The sequence below is a fragment of the Somniosus microcephalus genome, chromosome 19 (assembly GCF_052327205.1).
Source record: "Somniosus microcephalus isolate GS21.2 chromosome 19, FLI_Smic_1.0, whole genome shotgun sequence".
In the NCBI taxonomy this organism is placed as follows: Eukaryota; Metazoa; Chordata; class Chondrichthyes; order Squaliformes; family Somniosidae; genus Somniosus; species Somniosus microcephalus.
Window position 1 is genome coordinate 66,676,515 of NC_141005.1, and position 25,111 is coordinate 66,701,625.

The 25,111-nt window shown below is 44.5% G+C and overlaps 1 protein-coding gene across 1 annotated transcript; it reads left to right on the top strand.

The window, feature by feature from the left end:
- Nucleotides 1-17,318: 17,318 nt before the first annotated feature.
- On the top strand, nt 17,319-20,883 carry LOC147104570 (immunoglobulin lambda-1 light chain-like). The gene is made up of 4 exons (XM_085961971.1): nt 17,319-17,426; nt 17,549-17,852; nt 18,309-18,355; nt 20,347-20,883. Exons 1-4 carry the CDS (start codon nt 17,378-17,380, stop codon nt 20,673-20,675), a joined length of 729 nt encoding a protein of 242 aa, XP_085818097.1. The 5' UTR covers nt 17,319-17,377; the 3' UTR covers nt 20,676-20,883.
- The last annotated feature ends 4,228 nt before the right edge of the window (nt 20,884-25,111 follow it).

Sequence of the window (25,111 nt, forward strand, 5' to 3'; positions counted from 1 at the left end):
TACTTTGTGGCCCGCGAGGGCGATGCCTTGTGCAAACTTTTGCGGCCCCTGCACACCCTGCTGCTCCTCCTCAAAGTGAGCCCAGTGGCTGCTGCAAGGCTGGGGGAAGGCTCCTGAGGGGCACATGTCGTGACGGCAGATGCCCTTGGGGGTTGGCCTAGACGAGGTCTGGCCCTCGAGGGGCTGGCTGGTGAATGCTGCAGCTGTGGCTGGGCAGCATCAGTCGGTGCAGCAGCTCGTGGCAGCGCCACTGGGGGAGTGGCAGTGGCGGCTGGAGGAATGGGGGCAAGCTGGCGGATGGCAGGCGCTCGCTGGTCACCTGAGACACTGGCACTCGCCTGGGCCAGCACTGCAGCATGCGCAGCAATCTGCCGAGGGACAGACCGCTGTGCTGCTGCAGCGCGGCGGGTGCCCTGGCGATGCCTGGCTGACGCAGCGAGTGTGGCAGCAGTGAGTGCCCGTGTTGCCCTGGTCTGTGACCGCATCAGAGCAGCCACTGACTGCACGGCACCACTGATCACCTGCCCACTCGCTGCCTGAGCTTCCCCGAATTCCGCCCGACTCGCTGCCTGAGCTGCCCCGAATTCCGCCAAACTCGTGGCCTGTGAGGCCCCGAATTCGGTCACACTCTGAGCCAGGGACTCGATGGCCTCAGGCATCCATGCCACTACCCCCATGAGCTCCGTGTGCTGGCGCTCCGAGTCCGCGGACATGTCCTCAAGGAGGCGCAGCTCCTCGGTGGTGACTGTCTCCGAACTGGAGGCCGGACTCTCCCTCTGGGGAGAAGGCCGCCGAGCTGCCCGACCCTTCCCGCGTTGCTGCATGCCGCTGGTCCCAGGAGCTACACTCCCCTCCGACACTTCCCCCAGGCTCCCCTCCAGGGAAGACGTGTCCCCTACATTGGCATGGCTTGCCGCGGCTGAGGGTTCCCCTGATGGGCCGCCTTCCTCTTCCTCCTCCTCCTCCTCCTCCTCTTCTGAGGGGCTGTCACTGGCAGCTTCAGGGACCTCCTCCTCACCATCTGAAAGCAGGAAGGCACAAGAGTAGCTTTAGAGTGAGGAGAGGGCATCACCGAGGGAGGCATGAGTGGTGGCATTCAGCGCATTGGTCGGACAGTGGCAAAGGATGTAGATCTGATGCGCAAGTGGGACGAGAGAGGTCCAAAAGGTGATGTCCTTACCATTGGTGCCCAGAACAGGGTCGGCATCTCCAGATGCAACGGGGCCAATCACCCGGGCACCCATGATGCACTCCACGCGCTGTTCCAGCTCGGTGAGCTGCTGGATCTGGGGTCCGCCTCCCCCGGTCTCAGTCCGGCTCCTCTTATTATTGGCCAGCTTGGCCTGCAAGAGAAAGGACGGCCTCTAAGTGCAGTGTGTAGCCCTGATCATGTATGCACTGCCTCCCATGGTGGAATAGCCTGGCCAGTGTGTAGCCCTGATCTTGTGTGCACTGCCTCCCATGGTGGAATAGCCTGGCCAGTGTGTAGCCCTGATCTTGTGTGCACTGCCTCCCATGGTGGAATAGCCTGGCCAGTGTGTAGCCCTGATCTTGTGTGCACTGCCTCCCATGGTCGAATAGCCTGGCCAGTGTGTAGCCCTGATCTTGTGTGCACTGCCTCCCATGGTGGCATAGCTTGGCCAGTGTGTTAAGTGCAGAATGTGCAATTGATGTTCATGACTGTCCCATAGCTGCTGCATGAGGGCTGCCCATTAGGGCTTTCAGGTTCCTTTGCCCATAATGTGAGGTGCACATGCAAGGATGAGGAGGACACTGGAAAGGGTACTCACCCTGACAATCCTGGTGAGGTCATTCAGCTTTTTGCGGCATTGTACAGAGCTCCTGGGGACCTCACTGTTGGATGTCACCCTGTTGGCGACATCCCTCCAGGCTTTCCGGTAGATGCTGGCCGCCGGCTTCTTCCCATTGTCCGGAAACAAGATATGGCGTCTCTCCTCCACAGCGCCAACCAGCACCCTCAGATCATGCTCTGAGAAGCGCTGCCCTCGTTCACGGGCCTTCTCCATCCTTTCAGGCGCTATTTGGGTCCAGCAGCAGTGTTCAGGCCTAGCTGGAGGGCTGCAGTGTCCAGGGCGTGGCAGCAGACCAACTCGACCCTTCCCCCTTTAAGAGCTGGCCGGCACCAGGGTGTCTGCTGTCAATCAAGAAATGACCGCACCTGCGCTGTGCCCGGCCTCGGCGGTATCACTCAGCACCGCCGGCTTAGCGCCTGAAGATAGTCGTGCATCGCCAGTTTTAGCGCTCGAGCAAACTCTTAGGGCAAAGCTACTGAATATCGGCGAAGTGGCCTCGACTTTGCGCCGGGCGCAAACTTTAGCGGCCGCCCGGCTTTACCGCCCCAAAAGTGGCTATACTGAATTTCTAGCCCTATGTCTTTTTCCACTTCAACTTCAATTTCAATCTCTCTGACAGGTACCAGTGTGTTTAACCCTATCCTGATTGTTTCAAAGTCGGTTTCTCTTTGGAGTATTTATCAATGCCGTGATGATTTAAAAGGTTATCTCACTCTCCTGAGCCACATAAACTATTTCATGTCGAGCTGTTGTCAAGTAACTGAGCATGTCTGAAACCCGTTCTTCAGTGCAAATTCATCATGCATTCCCGCACGCTAGTTACTCCACAGGTAACGCATTTACATTGGCACACACACCAATATCATGCCACACGTGACATCTGTTCAAAGCCATTCTTAGGCATTCGGGTGATCTTATTTTGGAGTGTCTAGAGATCTTTGGTCATCTCCCACTGCATGGTCCTGATGTCTCTGGTAGTGGCCAGGCTGTCAAATGTATAGTTCATAGGCAAGTACATAAATGTCTCCAAGAGAAAGCTATCAATTTACTATTCTTAACCACACTTTCCTGACTTTCATTAGAATGTTAGGAAAATTCCATTTGGTGGTGTAATTCGCCTGTTTCTACCTTACATCCTCAATCACTTCCTCTCATTCCATTTTATACATACCTTTAATTAACATTCTATCTCATTCATGAGCATTGGAGGAACTTTATTGTCCAATACAATATTAATGATAGGAAACATAGATTAAACATTCCCACTTGGTCCCAATTATCAACACATTCTGTTTTTTTAATTCTTTATTTTAGAGGACCTTTGGACTGACAGGTTTTGTCAATATTCAATTTTAGATTAAACTCCAATTGTTTCTAGATTTTTTTTCAAGAGGTTTCCAACCCCAAGATTTTCCAGTACAACCAAAATGTTTAACAGGCAGAAGCACCTTAAATGTCTCAAAATTCCAATTTAAATCATGGAACATTTAAGAAATTCAGAACTGCCAATGTGAAAGCTTCACATCCAGAACAAGAAACCTTCACATAACTTAAAATAATAACCAGAATTTCACTGTGGCCACAATGTAAGTCGGGTTTTCACAATGTAATAGCTAATTTCAATAATTCAAATTTAATTCAGACCAATATTTTACTAACTAAACACAACACAGAACAGAAAAAACAAAACAAGAAGAAAAACATGTGCCTACAATAAACCAGTAAATTACTTCATCTTTACCTTCAGGCGTTTTTCCAAATGTCTAAAAAAACTGAATATAACTGGAAAAAAAATAGTTTTCACATTTTAATAAATGAAATCAAAGCGCTTTGGAATTTTCAAACTAAGTATCAGGAACCATAACAACCGTAACTTCAAGGCTGAAGCCTATCTTTTGTAAAATAAACTGTTGGCTAGCTTTCAGAGTTGTACAAGCTGCCCCAGTCAAAATATATCCACAACTTAAAATGTAAATCACAAAGCTTTTCCCTCTTCTAGAAGCACTATCTTAAATTGAAATTAACATACTCAACATCTTCACACTTCCTTAAAACTCCCAACATCCACGACAAGATTACAAAGGGTTAAATGGCCTTTAGTTCTATGCACAGAGGTAAAACAAACACAACAGACACTTTTTTTAAAGACAGACTTTCAGACAAAAGAAATACTGTAACTTCTTAAACATTCATAGTCAGGAAAACTCCCACACTTTAACACACACTTTCACACAAACTGAAATTCCAGCATCATGTAAGGTTCCTTTCACTCTGTAATCTTGTGTTTTATTTTTCTCGGCAGAGAAGCTGGCAGCTTCAGTGTCAGTTTCGACTTAAGTTTCTTTTTTTCGCCTTTTAAGTTGTCCCAGCAACTTAATCCCCAATTCCCTATTTTTCCCCTTCCTTTGCTGAGTTCTCAGATGGATTAGTATGCAGCTTAGATCTTTTCCCTCTCTAGCTCCCACTGTCTCTCCTGCTCTTTATGCTTCTCCTCTCTCACCTGTTCATCTTTTTTGTCTCCATGTTGCATGCAGAGGTGGGTTGCATAAGCCAACATACGCTTCCCTTTGTCCAATTTGAACTTAGTTTGACTCTGGACCCAAGCAACCAGGTTTCGGCAGGAGTCGCCTTCTGGAGTCGCGAGGAAGTCAGACGCAGGGTCCAGCTGCCCATGTTCCCTGTCCCTGGCACGCTCTACAACTGTCAGGTTAGCCATGCTTAGCAAACCGATCGCTCAACTACTGGTAGGAGATTCGTCCGACACCCGCCAGAGGCTTTCCTTCCTGGTTCAATAGCCTGGCCGGGCCACAGATCTCAGGACCCCCGTTCCACTGAACAAAATGTTTATTAATTACTATCTGTCAAGTCATCCTGCTGTGGTCGCCAATTTGTTGAGTTTCTGGGCCCATGCAAAGTAACCCTTTCACTCCTAGGTTCTGAAAGATTTGACTTGACCCATATTGGTGAGAGTAATTATATTTTATTCAGTGAAAGTGAGACTTGATACATTACAGCAACTGAGCAGTAGTTAAACAAGACACAATCTAGGTTTATATTACCCGTTGGGCCCTGGGTAGAAGACACGATCTCCACGGGTCAACCCCCGTCGGACCTGGCCTCGTCCGCCCGGTGTGACACATGTGGGTCCTCCACCAACCCGAAACCCTCCTCGGCTCGCCTGGTGGATGTTCCCAAGCTTCTTGCCGAATGCCTTTACAACGTAAGTGTTTGAGAGTCCCCTTCTTATTCTCTTCCCAGCAAAGCCTATGGGAACCAGTTAACCCAATCATTGACTTGCACCTGAACCCCATCCCACCCCGCCCCCCGTCCAATTACAGGGATGCCACGTACCTAATGATCCCGCCTGCCCCGTTAGGTCTTCATCTCATGACACACTATCTGGGGTAGTTATGGCAACACAACCGGAACATGCCTCCATGTGTAGAGATATGGGGCTCGATTTTGTCAATGGGGAGCTTTTGGAGGCGGGACTCCCACTTTTTGGGTTGTAGTCCCGCCTCCATCGACTTGTGGCCAACCCACGCTATTTTCCCTTGATTGACCAGCAGGCTCAGCAAGCCAATTAAGGGACACCTGGATACTGGTGACGTCAGCGATTGACATTTCATCTGTGAAGAGTTTTTGACAAATGAAAAATCAGCGTTTGACGGCTCTGTGAAGCCAAACACTGACAATCTGTCTTCTAACCTGAGTCCTTCTACTCAGACTCAGTTAGAGAGCTCTCCAGACCAGAAAGCAGAGGCTGCAGCTTTTGACAGTTCAGCGGCCATTCTGCTTTCTGTGCCGGTGAGCTGAGGGACTCCCAAGAACTGAAGGAAGGAAGCCTGCAGGAGAAAGTAAAGGTAAGTAAAACTTATTAAAACACATTACACTTACCTCACACACTTACCTCTGCACACATGCACCCATCACTCACCTGCACAACGGACATCTCGACCCCTCCAACCACTGCAGACACACGGTCCACCTCGCTAACTTGGCATGGTTCGAAGCCGTCGGGAAGCCCACACTTCAGGGCTAAAAATAGGGATTAGGCAAAAAACTGCCTGTTAACTACCTGTTAACAGGCAGTTAATTGGCACTAATCCTCTTCCCGCCTCGGGGAGGCGGCTCCCAGCACAGGTCAGGTACCTGCCTCCTGGGAAATTGGCACGGAGGCGGGTTGGGGGCAGGATACGTTCCTGCCCCCCGATTCTGCAATTTTCCCATAACTCCCGCCTCCAAGCCCTCCTCCTCTGGGCTTGGAAAATCGAACCCATGGCATCCTTGCTGTTGGCCTATCTGTTTAATTCACTGAAGATATCATAACATTCACACAGTGGCAGCCACATATGACCTTGCTAGTCCTGATCCCACAGACAAGCTGTCTGTTTTTTTATCAATAAGTTTGCTGAGAAGCACTTTTAAATGTTGGTCAAGAATGTTTGTCAAGAGGCCCAAGACTATTTTAAAATCTAACTGCTTCTACCCAGGGCATATTACACTAGTTTTGAAAGCATGATTATTCAAGCATCATTGTGCATTGCATATCAGTTACATAATAAAAACAATGCAAACTTAAGACTATAACTAATAATACTTATTTCATTTAGTCCAGTTAGTTAGTAGGGAGACTAAGAATGACGATTTCCTCCTTTCTTACACCTTCTAACATTTATTTTGTATGTTCTGCTGTAACTCCAGTGGACTACTTATTATACTGTATTATCTGTCCTTACCACATACATGGCTATCCACTTTCCAAAGCAAAGAATACTCTATGACTCAAATTTGTCTGTGATTTTGAAGTCTATTATGGACATATCCATTTCTCAATCGAACTGGCATCATTCCCAATGAACAACTCACTCTGTTCCCAGACAAATAATCTACCAATCTCCTTCCTGAACATGTAAGGTACGTAAGTGCTTCTTTTCCCCAGGATTAGTAGACCCGAGAAATAGGTTGCTGGCTTGTGAGGTGAACACTCCTTCACTATATACATTCATGCGAGATTTGGTCCTGTTTCTGGCTGGGGAATACGTCACTTCGTACCAGAGGGAGGTGCCCTATAATATAAATCATAGCCACTATAGTTTCCTGGACTAGTTTCGATCGCCTAAAGGAGTCAGAGAGGAATTGTTCACTTTTTCCATAATTGGTCTGTGTTTTAATTTTTTTCTCGCTCTGTCCCGTGAGATTAGATGGGTCTGGATGGATAGGGGTGTCTGTATTGTGATACGTAAGGCATCATGACTGTATGGAACAGGACGAATGGACAGGTGGATCTTTTCCTGTTCGACACTTTTTTATGTTCCTATAAATGTATTTCGTCCTGCATGGGATGTGGTGCAAACCTGCTTCTGAAACATCCCACTGTATGAATGAACACACTTTCCCAGGACTTTATAAAAATCAGTCGGCGAAGTGAGGCGTGAACATTCTATCTGCCTTTCCCTGAGTCCTTGGCATGGCTGGCCAGCTGCCTCTCCTCTGACCCCCTTGGTTTGTACTATCCTTAGCTTCCTGAACAGTAAAACCCCTAACATCAATTTGATGACCAGCTTGCCAGAGCCTCACACGCCTCCATGATGCATGCAAAGGCCCCAGCAAGCCTGAAATGGACAAAACCGCTCTGAGTTCCTTCTAGGGTGGGGTTATCGACCTCAAGGGTTTGTAACAGGTCTTCGATAAAAGCACAAAATGGGTGATAGTGAATCAGCAGTCCATTTTACACGGCATGACGAATGTGTGGCCATCCATGTTGCACCAAAAAAGGCATGTTTTAAATGATGAAAAGATAGGAACAATGGAGGTCCAAAGAGATTTAGGGGCCCATGTACACAGATCACTAAAATGTAGTAGTCAGATACAAATAATAATCAAAAAGGCTAATGGGATGTTATCATTTATGCCTAGAGGGCTAGAATATACAGTGGAAAAAGTTTTGCTACAGCTATACAAAGCCCTGGTTAGACCATATCTGGTGTATTGTGTACACTTCTGGGTCCTCCTTGTGGTCTTTGACTAACACTTCAAACACCCAGATAAAACTATTACTATTATCCCCTCTTTGAAATTTGGAATAAAATTAAATTTAATAAAATGATTGCACTGATTTCCGTGACCTCACTGTTTCTCTGGCAGATCAAGAATCTGATGATGCTCTTTCTCCCTGTCATCAGTGGTCGGATCATGTTGCCATGGTTTATTACACTTATTGACCTCGAATTTGCATTATTCCCTTATTAATTGCTATCTACATTACTCCTTCTTCTGCCCCGTACTCCTTCTCAGCCTCCATATTCAATATTTATAACTAGAATGCCCCTTCTTTGTCTTTCTCCTCAGTCTCATACTGGCACCGTTGCTCCCTGGCCGTCAATGTCACGAACTCAATTCCTGCCTCTTTTGATCTGGCTAACAATGTTGGACTGATACAGTATAGGACTTTCAGTCCAGTCCCAAGAAAGGCTTAGACACTAGAGACAAGTTAACTTTCAAGACTTATGGAACATATATTAAACCCACAAGTTAGATACCTATCGGGGTACAAGATCGTTAACAATCCAGGTCAGTTCTTGATCAGATATACTCTGCATTCTGTATTAAAGCTTTTGCTGTAACACGCGTACTTTGGTCACAGGATATGGTTTAACAATGGCACCAAGTGCTATTATTTTGTCTGAAACTGACTTGAACCCTTTGTGTCAATGCTACAATATATCACGTGATTTGTTTCGGCGCGAAACTGCTAGCAGTTCCATGAGGCCGCAGTCTTTTTCTGCAGTAGATGGCTCCAGTTCACTTATTTCAAGTTCTATATATGCTGTTTATCTTGCATTGTTCTACATGAGCTCATTCCAATACTTTCCCATTTGGCCTGAGATTATCTGTACAGAACAGTATTTTAACCCTTTCAATATCAAAGTCATATGAGCCAAGTTCCATCTAAGCTAATCTTTCAACTGCTCTAAAACTAGCTTTAGCCACTACTGCGGTTAGTTATATCTATACCAGTGGCTTTTCGTTCTGATTTAGCTTTGAATCTTTCTCAAGCAGTCTGTTCCGTATATTCAGCCGAAATCGGGAATTGTAGCATAGAGGCTATGTTACAGGACCAGTAACCCAGAGGCCTGAATTAATAATCCAGAGACTGTGAGTTCAAATCCCACCACGGCAGCTGCAGAATTTAAATTCAGTTAATTAAATAAATCTGGACTAAAAAGCTAGTATCGTGAAACTACCGGATTGTCGTAAAAACCCATCTGCTTCCCTCCAATGTCCTTTAGGAAGGAAACCTGCCGCCTGGTCTAGCCTATATTTGACTCCAGACCCACAGCAATGTGGTTGACTCTTAACTGCTCTCTGAAATGACCTAGCAAGCCACTCAGTTGCAACAAAACGCTACAAGAAACCACAATAAAAATAAAACCAGGCGGACCAGCCGGCACTGGCTTCGGACATGACAATGGCACACCTGTCGAACCTGCAAAGTCTTCTTCACCAACATCTGGGGATTGTGCCAAAATAGGGAGAGCTGCCCCACAGACTAGTCAAGCAGCAGCTGACTTAGTCATACGAACAGAATTAAACATTCCTGCCAAGGTCTCAGACTCCTCCATCACCACCCCTGGGTATGCCACCCAACTGGCAATTACTCACCAATAATCTGCTCATCGATCCTCAGTTTGGGTTCCGCCAGGACCACTCGGCTCCAGCCCTCATTACAGCCTTGGTCCAAACATGGACAAAAGAGCTGAATTCCAAAGGTGAGGTGAGAGTGACTGCCCTTGACACCAAGGCAGCATTTGACCAGGTGTGGCATCAAGGAGCCCTAGTAACAATGAAGTCAATGGGAATCAGGGGAAAGACTCTTCACTGGCTGGAGTCATACCTATCACAAAGTAAAATGGTTGTGGTTGTTGGAGGCCAATCATCTCAGCCCCAGGACATCACTGCAGGAGTTCCTCGGGGCAATGTCCTAGGCCCAACCATCTTCAACTGCTTCCTCAATGAACTTTCCTCCATCATAAGGTCAGAAGTGGGGATGTTCGCTGATGATTGCACAGTGTTCAGTTCCATTCACAACTCCTCAGATAGCGAAGCAGCCCATACATGCATGCGACAAGACCTGTATGACATTCAGGATTCGGCTGATAAGTGGCAAGTAACATTTGTGCCACACAAGCGCCAGGCAATGACTATCTCCAACAAGAGAGCGCCTAACCACTGTCCCTTGACATTCAACGGCATTATCACCGCCGAATCCCCCAACATCAACATCCTGGGGGGTTACCATTGACCAGAAACTTAACTGGACCAGCCACATAAATACTGTGGCTACAAGAGCAGGTCAGTGGCTGGGGTTTCTGCTGCTATTATCTCACCTCCTGACTCCCCAAAGCCTTTCCACCATCTACACGAGTTCCTCAGGGCAGTGTCCTAGGCCGAACCATCTTCAGCTGCTTCATCAGTGACCTTCCTTCCATCATAAGGTCAGACGTGGGGATGTTCGCTGGCGATTGCACAGTGCTCAGCACCATTCACAACTCCTCAGATAATGAAGCAGTCCATGCACGCATTCAAAAAGACCTGAACAACATTCAGGCTTGGGCTGATAAGTGGCAAGTAACATTCGTGCCACACAAGTGCCAGGCAATGACTACCTCCAGCAAAAGAAAGTCTAACCACCGCCCCTTGACATTCAACGGGATTACAATTGCTGAATCCCCCACCATCGCCGAATCCCCCACCATCAATATCCTGGGGTTCACCATTGACCAGAAACTTAACTGGACCAGTCAAATAAACACTATAGCTGCAAGAGCAGGTCAGAGGCTGGGAATTCTACGACGAGTGTCTCACATCCTGACTCCCCAAAGCCTTTCAACCATCTACAAGGCATAAGTCATGAGTGTGATGGAATACTCTCCTCTTGCTTAGATGAGTGCAGCTCCAACTACACTCAAGAAGCTCGACACCATCCAAGACAAAGCAACCCGCTTGATTGGCACCCCATCCACTACCTTAAACATTCAATCCCTCCACCACCGGTGCACTGTGGCTGCAGTGTGCACCATCTACAAGATGCACTGCAGCAACTCGCCAAGGCTTCTTCGACAACACTTCCCAAACCTACGACCTCTATCACCTAGAAGGACAAGGGAACAGGCGCATGGGAACACTTGGAAATATATTGCCATTCCTTCATAGTCGCTGGGTCAAAATCTTGGAACTCTCTCTCTAACAACACAATGGGAGTACCTTCACCTCACGGACTGCAGAGTTTCAAGAAGATGGCTTACCACCACCTTCTGGATGGCAAATAGGGATGGGCAATAAATGCTGGCATTGCCAGCGATGCCCATATTCCAGGATTGAAAAATAAAATAAAAACTCAGGCAGTCTCTCTTGCTCATCTGCACGATCCTTTTTCTCTATGCTTTCACTGTGGCTCCCTATACTACAAAACCCATGTAGCTCTTTACTTATGCCAAGCTGTTAACCTATCATATTCCACACCATCCTACAAACATTTTAAAGAAATACTGTTTCTGTTCCTTTCTAAATTCTAAATGTTTGAGGCTGATTTCATTAGCAGTGTAACTCAGTATCCCAGGGGACAACTACCTAAAGTTATAAGTTCAGGTCTGCTGTTGAGTATTGTGTCGGTTGTAGTGGAACTATTCACTCATATTTGGTCCGAGTGTCTTACATTTAGGATTCTGCCAGTGTTACCCTATGTCTAGGATAGCTTAACCCAAGAGATTCAACCCCTTGTGATGTGAACTACATATTCATATATTTTGCATGTGCCTCTCCAATCTTTTCAAAGCTGGACTAAAAAACATCTGGAATAAAGAGCTGATGTCAGCAATAGTGACCATGAAGGAGTCGGATTGTCGTAAACACCCAACTGGTTCATCAGTGTGATTTGGGAAGGAAACCTTGCCATCCTTACCAAGTCTGGCCTATATGTCACTCCAGTCCCACACCAAAACGGTTGAAACTTAACTGCCCTCTGACGTGGTCTAGCATCTCTAGATTCTCAGTTTTTTCAAACTGCTACAAAGAATAAGAAGAATAAAACTGAATGTACCTCTCGGCTGTGACCTCGGCATTGGATTAGAACATGACAAAGGCACACTCATCCCAGTCAACCATGCAAAGTCATCCTCACTAACATCTGTTGCCAAAGTTGGGAGAGCTGTCCCACAGACTAGTCAAGCAACAGCCTGACATAGTCATACTCACAGAATCATAACTATCAGCCAATGTCCCAGATGCCTCCATCACAATCCATGCCCTACCAGCAGGTCAGAGCTAATGGAGGTGAGGGCACAGTGGTATACAATGGGGTGGCAGTGGCCCTGGGAGTCCTCAAAATTGACTCCAGACCCCATGTAGTCTCAAATCTTCAGGGCAGTCATGGGCAAGTACTCCTACATGTTGAACACCACTTGGAGAAAGCACTGAGGATTACTCTGGGTGGGATACTTCAATGTTCATCACCAAGAGTGGCTTGGTAGTACCACCACTAAACAAGTTTGCGATGTCCTCAAGAACATAGCTGCAGGGTGGGCTTGCAGCAGGTGGTGATAGAACCAACACAAGGGAATACCCTACTTAACCCTCGCCCTCATTAATGCACCTATTGCAGATGGATCTGCCCATGACTTTACTGGTAGCAGTGGCCACCGAACTGTTCTTGTGGAGTCCAAGTCCCATCTTTACACTAAGGATACCCTCCATCGTGTTGTGTGGCACTACGATCGTGCAAAGTGACATCGACTATAAACGGAGCTAGCAGCTCAAAACTGGGCCTGCAGGAGGTGCCGTGAGCCCTCAGCAGCAGCAGAAATATATTCGACTACAATTTGTAATCTCATGGCTCGTCATATGCCTCATTCCAACATCACCATCAAGCCAGATGACCAACCCTGATTCGACGAGGAGTGAAGAAGAGAGTGCTGAATGCAGCAGTAGGTGTAACTGAAAATGAGGTGCCAACGTGGTGAAGCTACAACACAGGACTACATGCATGCTAAACAGTGGAAGCAGCATGCTATATATGGAGCAAGGCGCTCGCACAACCAATGGATCAGGTCATAGCTTTGCTGCTTTGCCACATCAAGTCGTGAACGGTGGTGGGCAATTAATCAAGGAAAAGGAAGAGGAGGATCCATGAACATCCCCATCCTCAATGATGGCAGAGTCCAGCACGTGAGTACATAAGACAAGGCAAAACATTCATAACCACCGTCAGCCAGAAGTGCAGAGTGGATGATCGTTCTGCCCAATCATGAACACAAGAGCTGAATTCCAGCAGTGAGGTGAGAGTGACTTCCAACGTTTGCTGTAATTGTTTTGGTGCACGGGACCTTTAACTGGCCCCGTGGCCCATTCAATTTCTCATGCATGCGGGTTACTTACATTGTAAAGTCCGTGAGCAGCCTGCGCGGGAGCTCCAGAGTGCCATGTGGCCACGCAGCTTAACGGGAACATTGGTGACTTCCCTTGACATTGAGGAAGCATTTGACCGAGTGTGGCACGAAGGTAAAGCTCAAGTCAATGATTGGGGGAAACTCTCCAGTGGCTGGAGTCATACGTAGCACAAACAAAGATGACTGTGGTTGTTTGACACCAATCATGTCAGCCCCAGGGCATTGCTGCGAGTGTTCCTAATGACAGCACCCCAGGCCCAACTATCTTCAACTGCTTCATTAGTGTCCTTCCCTCCAATATAAGATCAGAAGTTGGGAAGCTGGCTGATGATTGCACAGTATTCAGCTCCATTCGCAATTCCTCAGGTAATTAAGCAGTCTGTGCCTGCATCCAACAAGAGATAGCCTAACCACCTCCCTTGACATTCAGTGGGATTGCCATCACCGAATCCCCGACCATCAGCATCCTGGGAACACCAGTGACCAGAAACTCAACTGGACCAGCCAAATAAATGCCGTGCCTACTAGTGCAAATCAGGGGCTGGGTTTTCCGCAGCAAATCTCTCACCTCCGGACACCATACTGCCTCTCTACCACTAATAAGGCACAGAGTCATGAGTGTGATGGAATACTCACCATTTGCTTGGGTGCAGCTGCAACAATACTCAAGAAGCTCGACGCCATCCAGGAAAAAGTACTCCAATTGATCAGCACCTGATCCATCACCTTAAACATCCGCTCCTTCCACTGCTGGTGCATCGTGGCTGCAGTGTGTACTATCTTCAGGATGCAATGCAGCAACTCGCCAAGGTTTTTTCGAAAGCATATCCCAAACCTGTGAACTCCACCTCGAAAGAAAATGGCAGCAGGCACATGGGAATGCCATCACCTCCAATTTCCCCTCCAAGCCACACACCATCCTGACCTGAACACGTGTAACTGTTCCTTTATCATCGCTGCGTGAAATCTCTGAAACTGCCAGCCTAACAGCACTATGGGAGCACCTTCACTACATTGAGTGTATTGGATCAAGTAGAAGGCCCACTACCACCTTCCCAATGGAAACTAGGGATGGGCAATATATGCTGTCTTTGCCAGCGATGCCCATATCCAGAGAATGAAAAAAAGACGCGATACAAATCCATATACTGTTTTATTTCATTGAAAGCGAAAATAAAGAGTAACAGTTAAGATCAGACTCACTTGATTTAATTGGCACAACTTCTCTTCATGTTATAATACATCAGTTGGCGATTCTGCTTGAATTAAGCAAAATTACTTCTACCTCTCTCCCTACATTTCAAACTTTAGTGCAGAGTGAAATCCTTCCATCACAGCTTTCGGTTAAAGAATGTGATTATCACTATCTGTTACTGTGTTATCTAGATCCAAATTTAACAGATGGATTGGAAGGATCAGACAGATGCTGTTGGGCACCCTGGGCCAACTTCTCTATACAGTGGGTGTGAGGTATGTATTGATTGCTTTTATAGGCTAAAGAATGGTTTGTTGTGTATGATCTTTGGGGACTGCAATCTTAAGGACTAGATATTACCATTCCTCCTATTTTTTAAACGTGTATGACTACACTTTGCTTTAGAAATCGAATCCTTTCTGTGGAGAAATGGCTGAAAAGAAATCCTGAAATGTACTACTCATATTGAATAGTTACCCAATTTATGATAAATTGAAAGTAAAATGGGGCATTTCTAATCCACCCTCGTCCAATTGTTGACCGAACGGCAATGGTAACTGTAGAAATAACAACAGAAAATGCTGGAAAAACAGCAGCCCAGGCAACATCCGTGGAGAGAAATTAGAGTCAACGTTTCGGGTCAAAACCCTTGACTCTAATTTCTCTCCACAGATGTTGCCTGGCCTGCTGAGTTTTTCCAGCATTTTCTGTTGTTATTTCGGTTTTCCAGCATCTGCAGTATTTTGCTATCGTAATGGTAACTGTAGGTTCAGGTGTTCATAGGATAATTGACTGGTGATAATGAAAGACCCATGAACCCCTCATGCCTCACATAAAGTTTGGAATGGAGAATACCCATGCGAGGTTTTGTTTAATTAATGGTGGACATAAATGTAGGATACTTTTATATAAAACCGGTCTGTGTGAGGTTACATTTCTGGTATAACAAATGACGCACAAGCAAAATACCATAAAGTCTAAATCTGGTAAATATTCGCTGGACGTGTACATTATTATAATTAAGTTTTAATCCTGCTGTAACACACTTATATCTCAGATCTGCCCTTTAAATGTGCAATTCTTCGCAGATTCAAATGTATTTGACATGAATATTTAAATAAACTTTAAAGATGTGAGCCGACGGTAAAAAGAAGAAACGACAGTGTGAACTGCATAATGCTTTTTTTTTGTTTTCAGCCGGTTGATTGGCATGAGACTTTCCACTTTAAGGATGAATCAACCAATAAAGTCAAAGATACTCGTCTGACATATTCTGTAACCAGGTGACTCGAATGAGTTGAATGAGGCCGTTATGTAAAGAAGCCTGTGGTTTTGGACGATTACAGAATGATACAGCAAAGAAGGTGGCCATAGCCCTGCACATTTCCCCACTTCACGTATTTATCCTTTTGAAATTTATTATTCAATCTACTTCCACCAATCTTTCAGTCAGTGCATTCCAGATTATAATAACTTGTTACGTGATTTGTTTCTTCTCACGTCGCCTCTGGTTCTTTTGCCAATTCCCTTAAGTCCTTTACTTACTGACCCTTCTGACACTGGAAACATTTTCTCCTAATTTATTCTATAAACCCCTTCATGATTTTGAACACCTCTATCAAATCTTCTCTTAGCGTTCTCTGCTCCTGGGTGATCAACACCAGCTTATCCAGTCTCTCCACGTGTCTGAAGTCTTTCATCCCCGGTACCATTCTAGTAAATCTCCTCTGAACACTCTCTAAGGTTTTGACAGGCTTCCTAAAGTGTGTTGCCCGGAATTGGCCACCGTATTCCCGCTGGGGCCTAACCAGAGTTTCATAAAAGTTTAGCATAGCTTCCTTGCTTTTGTACTCTATACCTCTATTTCTAAAGCTAATGGTCCCGCATGCCTTTTTAACAGCCTTTTCAACTTGTCCCGCTACCATCAAAGACTTGGTTACGTACACCCCAGATCTCTCTGTTCCTGTATGCTCCTTAAATTGTAACATTTAGCTTATATTGCGTCTCCTCTTTCTTTCTACACAAATGAATCACTTCACACTGCCCTGCGTTAAATTTAATCTACCGTGTATCTGCCGATTTCTCCATCGTAATGCGAATTATTTCATTTCCCTGTAATTTCAAAGCGCACAGATATAACAACCCCAAAGATATACCAGTGCTTTAGAACCTTTAAAACATGAATACTTCAGTGACAAAACGTTTAATTTTTCCTGCTAAATTATCTGATGTTTGAATTGAAGAAACAGATATCAATGTGTGGTATAAATTAGATTAAAACTGTCTCTTTAAGATATTGCCGCGTAAGTGCACCTGGTACAGAAGGCTCAAATAAACCGCACTGTGCTAACATCTTTGAGTTCTTTGTAAAAAGTTACTTCCTTGTAAAGATAATATATAATCAAGCTATATTTTGTAGGAATGTAGCTGAATTTCGGCGGATTGATCTCTAAGTGTGTGAGGATTGTCGTTATACATTGCACAGTTAGAACAGCACTACCTTTAGAGGGGGCGCAAATAGCGATTAAAGTTGCTTCCTATCTGACATGTGTAAAAGAAAAGTTCAAAAATATATACCTTGTGGATTTGTGAAAAATAATGGCTTCTTTACGCTGTTTACATAATTATAAATTTCAACACGTTAATATATTATTAATAAACGAGGTGCGTGATGTGCAACATCACACTATAATTCGGTTCTGTTACCCAATGTCGCCACCTCCAGTTTGGAAGTCTTGTGACGTGGATGCCAGATCATAGATGCTCAATTGGGGTTTGTAACGTCATGGTCATTTGCATAATTAAGGAACACGTGGTAATACGCCCTCATTCATAACACTGATAAGACAAGGCGAGCCTGGTAAACATTAATATCTTCTGCCTGCAAACTGCCGAGGTTTCTGAGCCGAACTGAATTCACGATGTCTGAGTGGGTGCGGGTCATCACAACGCTGATAATTTGCGCAGTCTGTAAGTATTCAGCAAACGTTTCGTTACATTCATTGTGAATAATCTTTTGTTGTATAGCGATATTAAGTGACGATATTAATCATATGAAGCCCAGCCTCTAATATTGCTCCATCCTTTTATAGGTTCCAACGCGCAGATTACATTAACTCAACCGCAATCGTTATCCATCGCGCCGCAAGGAACGGTGAAAATAAGTTGCAGCGTGTCTGGGGGTAGTTTGGGAAACGATGACATAGGATGGTACCAGCAGAAACCCGGGAATGCTCCTCGATTTCTACTGTATCATGATCTTAACAGTGAAACCAAGGGTTCCGGGATTCCTGATCGATTCTCTGGAAGGAGTCAATCGTCAACCAACGCCGCATATTTAACCATCAGCGGGGTTCAACCCGAGGACGACGCCGATTATTATTGTGGTTGGCGGAAGTCCGGCGCACGATGGAGGAAAACTGCACAGGACTGATACTAAAACCCTGCACTGCACTGATCCTGAAACTCAGCACAGGACTGACAGAAAAAAGATGCACAAGACTGTTGCCAAATCGCTGCACAGGAATGATGTCAAAATCCCTGCACAGGACTGATCGCCCAATCTCCGTTCCATCTCTTCTCGTGACAGCTGAAGGAACGACCCATTTTCCAAAGTTTGCGTCCTGTGTTCAATAAATAGCGTTTAGCCAGACTTGCTGGTATTTTAGCTATGTTGTGTGTGAGGCATTACATTGCTATTCAACTGTGTCGGAGATTACTGAGCAAGCTTGGCATTCAGCACCTTTCAGAACTACATAAACGAGTTACGCCCCGTAGGATACTTGCTTGGTTTCATGTCATAAATAATCTCTGCGATTTCCTGTCGTAGGATCTTTTTGAACGGGTCTGTAGCACTGTGGTATTTTACTTCGGTGGAGGCACCAAGCTGACTGTTCTGAGTAAGTCACTTTTACTAGATTCCTTCTGTACAATTGATATTGTATTTTTTTAATTTTATGTAACAAATAGTCAAATACATTCTCATTTGGATTATTAATGTAATAATTTGAGGCAGATGAAACAATTGGTGCTGTAGGTTACAACCAAGGTTTAAACAGTGATTGGTTTATTAGGGACATAAAACAATCACATTTTCAAATCTTAAAGGAAACGATGGGTTAATTCTACGATTAGTTTCATCCTTCAAGCAGAGATAGCGAACAATATAAATGGTTCATAGATTGTAAAAATCGGTGTCAGAAACAATTAAAAGTGTCGCACGAACAGCAAATATACAAAAACAGAGAGTCAAATAGACGGAGAGATAAAGAGTTAGAGACACAGAGAAAGACAGAGAAATAGAGAGGGGTAGACAGATACAGAGAGCGAGAGAGACAGAAAACATATCGGTGCCTCCCTTAATTTCTGGTAGACTGAGACATTTTAACAGATGGTAATTTCGTCTGAGGAGGGCAATAATCATCAGGAGCTTGTCTAATATCCCAAAATTAAACCGAGCTCAAGATATACTTTCGATAACAGGTACTGTTTCTCACCAGGAGCAAGGTTCGCTATGTGTCACGAATTTCTTTCATAAAGAGAAGTTTTGTGATTTCATTACATATAGAGCTCAGAGAGAAAACACTTCGATACTTTAATCTGAAGTCGGCAACTTTCCGTTGTTTTTACTAGTTGGAACTTCGATATATAAAAATATGTTGCGAATTCACGGTTGCAAATTTATATATAATTTGAGTGCAATTATGCACAGGTACATGTAATCCCTGATATGGGAGGTTGGATTGACGCCCATTCATATCGTTAATCTATAAACTACAATACTGTTGGAAACATCTATTTTCTGCCTTCCACGTATTATTTGGTATCAGTGTCACAAAATGATTTTGATTTCAACCATAATTTACAGGTCTGTATGCAAATATTAGCATGATAAACACAAAGGGTTAGAATTTCCAGAGTTTTCTCCCTGATTTCTTGCGGGACCATTGGAATAAACCCTGCAGAAACGGCGTAAAGGATATTTTTCCAGCTTTACATATTGTTAATGTAATATTCTTCAAGGTAGCAAACATTTTACTGCTCCGTATTTGAACACCATCCTCGAGTTATTTTACAACTACATGTTATCATAGAGTCATGTTAGTCAATATTTAAAGATTCTTCTTCTTCTGAAATGAATCGTTGTGTAGCAGTTAAAATCTTAATTTGATCCATGTGTGGGAACATTTCCTCTCTGTACTTTATGTAAGGAAATAGTAAATCCCTTTGCAAAGAAAGGATTTTTGTGTGATACTGGGAATATTGATTTTAGGTTTGTTCCGTAGAAAGATGTCAAATTGACAATAAAGGTCTGGCCATTCGATTCAAAGGATGTGATTAGTTCTATATTACGTTGCTGGGACTGAAGGAAGAAAAAGAAAGAAGGAACTTGCATTTATATAGCGCCTTTCATGACCTCAGGGAAATGCTTTACAGCAAATGAAGTACTTTTGCAGTGTAGTCACTCTTGTAATTTGGAAAAGTAGCAATCGATTTGGGCACACCAAGGCCCCACAAATTGCAATGTGATAATGGCCAGATAATCTGATTCACTGATGTTGGTTGAGGGATAAATATTGGCCAGGATACCAGGGAGAACTCTCCTGCTCTTCGAAATAGTGCCACAGGGTCTTTTACAGTCACCTGCGACGGCTGCTTAACAACAGTTTAATGTCTCATCCAAAAGACTGCATCTCGGCCAATGCATCTCTCACTCAGTACTGCACTGGAGTGACAGCCTAGTCTTTGGCGTGGGACTTGAACCCACAACCTATTGGCTCAGCGGCGGAGAGTGCTACCACTGAGCATGGAGTTGCATTGTTAGTGTGTGTAATGTATATTATACGGCTGCAGAATCTTTCATTAATAAACACAATCCTTTTCATTACAGCCAGAGAGTCGTCCAGCCCTTCGGTGTCGCTTCTCCCGCCAGCGTCCGATCAGATTTCTACAGCAAAGGCGGCGACCCTGGTGTGTTTGGTGAATAACTTTTTTCCGGGTTCGGTGGAAGTTTCGTGGAGCGTAGACGGCCAGATCACGGACACTGGTGTCCAGACAACTCGGACCGTACGGGACACCGACCAGACGTACAGTGTGAGCAGTTATCTGACCCTGTCCGCCACCGAGTGGAACTCACACGAAGTGTACACCTGCGGGGTTACACATGAGTCTCTTGGGTCTCAACTCACGCAAAGCATCAAGAGATCAGGCTGCGAGTGAAAGAGAAAACTCGCCCACTCGGTGCAAACTGTTATTCATAGCGTTTATGCTCGAAGACGGGGTTTAGTTATTGACAATTCATTTCTTTCTATTTTCATGCGCCTGACCTATAATAGTGATTTAAATCTATTCACATTGTGGCAGAAACCTTTAACCTTGTAATTGTGACTTAGAGACATGTGTTTAATAAAGAATGATATACATGTGTTATGCGGTGTGTTTTGTGAGTGAGTGTTGGGGAGAAGCGATTCGGTTTAGCACTGAAAGCCATTGATAACAATTATAGCTTTGTAAATGCATTGCGCTCATGAACCCCATCTTTTACATCCAATTTGACTTGATGTATATTCGTTATTACATTTCAGTAAAGAACTAGCGCAAGCAGAAATCGAACATCGAAATAATTTAGTCCTCACCTTCTTCACAGATTTAACGTCAAAACGTTTTTTTTAATTAACAGTGACTTGATTTAATTACACCATCGATTAAAGCAGCATTTAGAAAATCTAGACATAAACGTATACACAGTGAGAGTACAATTGGAGTAAATGTCAACACTTACATATTTTGTGATTTTGTGTTAAAAATCCTATTAATCACAATAATGAAAATTCCTACTATGTGTCCTATCTTCCCAGATTGAGTTAGAAATAGTTTTGTAATTTAATTTAATGGTGGGATTAGCTCAAAAAGCAGAAAGTTGGAAATATTTCTATGGTGGTTGAAGCCTTCAAAGAAAGCAAGAAATAACTTACATTTATAGAAGTGTCAGCTGACTGTCCATCTGTGTATAAATTGTATTGAAATTACTGTCTGTTCTCACATGGTAGTAACTCCAGCGTCTCACAGTACTCAAATCTCCCTCGCCGAAATCACCAGCAGTAGACCACTTGTCCCAGAAGTGGGTCCCATGTCAGGACGTGAGGTTGCCTGCCTTACTTCCTATGTTACATTGATGCCCAAAACAATAAAGCTTCTCATTTATGCAGCACGCCCTTCATTCTTAACCATGACTCCAAAATACTGAAGGAAAAGTGTAAGCAAGGCATGGAAAAAAATACTTCATCGCATTTCCAACTACAGCACCCGATAATCCTCATACCCGTATTCCATTTCACCTTTCAGATTGGCATTCTATGGGACTTTTCTTCCCTGTGTAGCTTCAAGCCTTCCTCCCAAACGGCAGGCAGTTCTGCATTAAATATCGGGCTCGTCAGTCGTCACCATCAATGGTGTCTCCCAGATAACGGGTGTCATTTCAGAAAATCACTATGCTTTCCCCGCGATGTTCGATAGGCTTCCCCACTGTGCGCGAGGCCCACTTTTAAGGCAAGAGAAAGGCGCAGAGAGGTGGAGACATTCAGGCAGGGAAATTCAAAACTTAGCGTCTATATGGCTCCAAACGGGGCCGCCAATGGTGGAGTGAATGACGTGGGCGATGCATAAGAGTACAGATTTGGAGGAACACATAACCTCCCTTAATACTCGTTAATTCCCGGCTCCATGTCTTCCATCATCTTGGTAAGGTCATCTAGTATACATAAGAACATAAGAAAGAAGAGCACGAGTAGGCCACACAGCCCCGCCAGCCTGCTCCACCAATCAATAAGATCATGGATGATCTCTTAGTTCACGCCACTTTCCTGCCCTATCCCAATATCCCTTGATTGCATCATTGCCCAAAAATCAATTGATCTCAGTCTTGAATATACTCAACGACTGAGCATCCACAACCCTCTGGGGTTAGAGAATTCCAAAGATTCACAGCCCTCTGAGTGAAGAAATCTCTCCTCATCTCAGTCCTAAATGGCCGACACCTTACGCTGAGACTATGACCATTAGTTCTACACTCTCCAGCCAGGGGAAAGAGCCTCTCAGCATCTACTCTGTCAAGCCGATTAAGAATTATATATTTTCAATGAGATCACCTCTCATTCTTCTAAACTCCAGAGAATATATTCTACTCAATCTCTCCTCATTGGACAGTCCTCTCATCCCAGAAATCAACCTAGTGAACCTTTGGTGCAACCCCTCTAAGTCAAGAATATAAATCCTTAGGTAAAGGGAAAAGAGTGTACACAGTACTCCAGGTGCAGTCTCACAAAAGACCTTTATAATTGCAGCATGACTTCCTTACTCTTATACTCCAACGCTTTGCAATAAAGGCTATCATACCATTTGCTTTCCTAATTGTTTGCTGTACCTGCAGGTTAACTTTCTGTGATTCGTGTAAAAGAACACACAAATCCTTCTGAATAACAACATTAATCAATCTCTCAACTTTTAAAATATATTCTACTTTTCTATTCTTACCAACGTGGGTAATTTCACATTTCCCCTCATTATACATCATCTGCCACCTTCTTGCCCAATAGCTTAATCGGTCTATATCTCTTTGCAGCCTATTTGCATCCCCCTTCCAGCTTACTTTCCCGCCTTTACATCATCAGCAGACTTGGATACATTACACTCGGTCCCCTCTCCTAAGCCATAGATATAGATTGTAAATAGCTGAGATCCAAGCACTGATCCTTGAGGCACACAACTAGTTACAACCTGCCAACCTCAAAATTATTCCTACTCATTTTTTTCTCCCCACTAACCAATCCACAATCCATGCTAATATATTTCTCCTCATGCCTTGAGCTATAATCTTGTGTAACAACCTCTTGTGTGGCACCTTTTCAAATGGCGTCTCAAAATCCAAGTATCATACCTCTTACATTCATGTCGGTTACACAATCATAAAACTCTGATTGATTCGCCAAACACGATTTCCCTTTCATTAAATAATGTTGACTCTGCCTAATCATATTATGATTCTCTAAGAGCCTGTTACCATGTCCGTTCTAACATATTCTAGCATTTTCCCCAATACTGATGTCAGGCTAACTGGCATATAATTCCCTGTTTCCTGTCTCCCTCCTTTCTTGAACAGTGGGGCTACATTTCCTACCTTCCAATTCACGGGGACTGGTCTAGAATCTAGTGAATTCTGGAAGAACAAAACCAATCATCCACCATCTCTGCTGCCAACTGTTTTAAAATCCTAGGATGTAGGCCATCAGGAGACTTGTCGAATTGTAATCCCGTTAATTACTCTAATACTTTGTCTTTACAAATATTAATTACTTGAAGTTCTTCACTCTCATCATTCCTTTGGTTCTCCACAATTTCCATTATGTTTTTATGTCTTATTCCATGAGACAGATGCAAAGTATTTGTTTAATGTCTCTGCCATTTCCTTATTCCCCATTGTAATTTCTGCTGTCTGTGCCCCTAAAAGGCCTACTCTGTCCAACACAATTACTCTTGTTATGGGGTCGATGATCTAGTCGCACCAGTATTTTTTGCCCTTTGTTATTTCTTAGCTCCACCCATAGTGATGCTAAATGCTGATTTTCTGTGCTAAGATCCTTTCTCACTACTGTTTTTATCTCTTCATTTTTTATCCTTGCTATCCGCCTGCTTCTCCATTTTGCCTCTCTTTTCTAAAAGTCAAATACGCTGGAATATTTAGTTCCCAACATTGGTCACCCTGGAACCACAGCACTGGTGCCACTGCCCCTGTCACCCACACCATCTTTTATCTATGCATTTAACCCTCTCATCTGTTTCTCCCTATGCAAATTTGTTCAGGCAGTAATCCAGAGATTACTTAGAACCTTAGAGGTTCTACTCCTCAAGCTCCCTCAGCAGGGCCTCATACCTGTTTCTAGCTGTGTCGTTGGTTCCTACATGGACCACAACTACATAATGATCCCCCTCCTGCTCCAAGTTGGTCTCCAGCTGCGAGGAGTTGACATGAATACTGATACCAGACAGGCAACACAGCCTTGGAGACTCCTGGTCATGGCTGCCGAGAACAGTATCTGTCCCCCTGAATATACTATCGACTACCACGTTCCTTTTCGCTCCCCCTAATTGAATGGCCTCCTGTACCACAGTGCCGTGATCAATTGACCATCCACCCTGCAGTCTTTGTTCTCATCCACACCAGTAGCAAGTACCTCGTACCTGTTGGACAAGGACAAAGGCTGAGAGCCCCCCTCCACCTCCCCACTGCATCTGAGGTCCCATTACCTGCCTGACTCGCAGTCACATTCTCCTGTTGACCATTAACTAAATCTAAATCACTACCGAACCTAAGGGGTGTGACTGCCTCCTGGGTCAAAATGTTCAGGTATCTTCCTCCACTCCCTGATGCATCGGAATGTCTGCACCTCGGACTCCAGCTCAACAACTCTGAAGTGATGTTCCTCGAGTTGTAGACACTTACTGCAGATCTGGTTGCCTGGGCTCATGCTGCTCTCCACAAACCATCTCATGCTGTTGATGCAGTCAATGGCCACAAAAGGCTAGAAGCAAGATATAACATAACATAACACAAGATAACAAGAAGAGTTTGCATTTAGTTAGCTCCTTTAACATAGTAA

Excerpts from the sequence above, each read along its gene's own strand:
- LOC147104570 (XM_085961971.1), top strand. The coding sequence starts at position 17,378 with ATGTCTGAGTGGGTGCGGGTCATCACAACGCTGATAATTTGCGCAGTC. Across the intron at positions 17,427-17,548 it reads GCTGATAATTTGCGCAGTCT|GTTCCAACGCGCAGATTACA; the intron begins GTAAGTATTCAG and ends ATCCTTTTATAG. Across the intron at positions 17,853-18,308 it reads TATTATTGTGGTTGGCGGAA|CACTGTGGTATTTTACTTCG; the intron begins GTCCGGCGCACG and ends ACGGGTCTGTAG.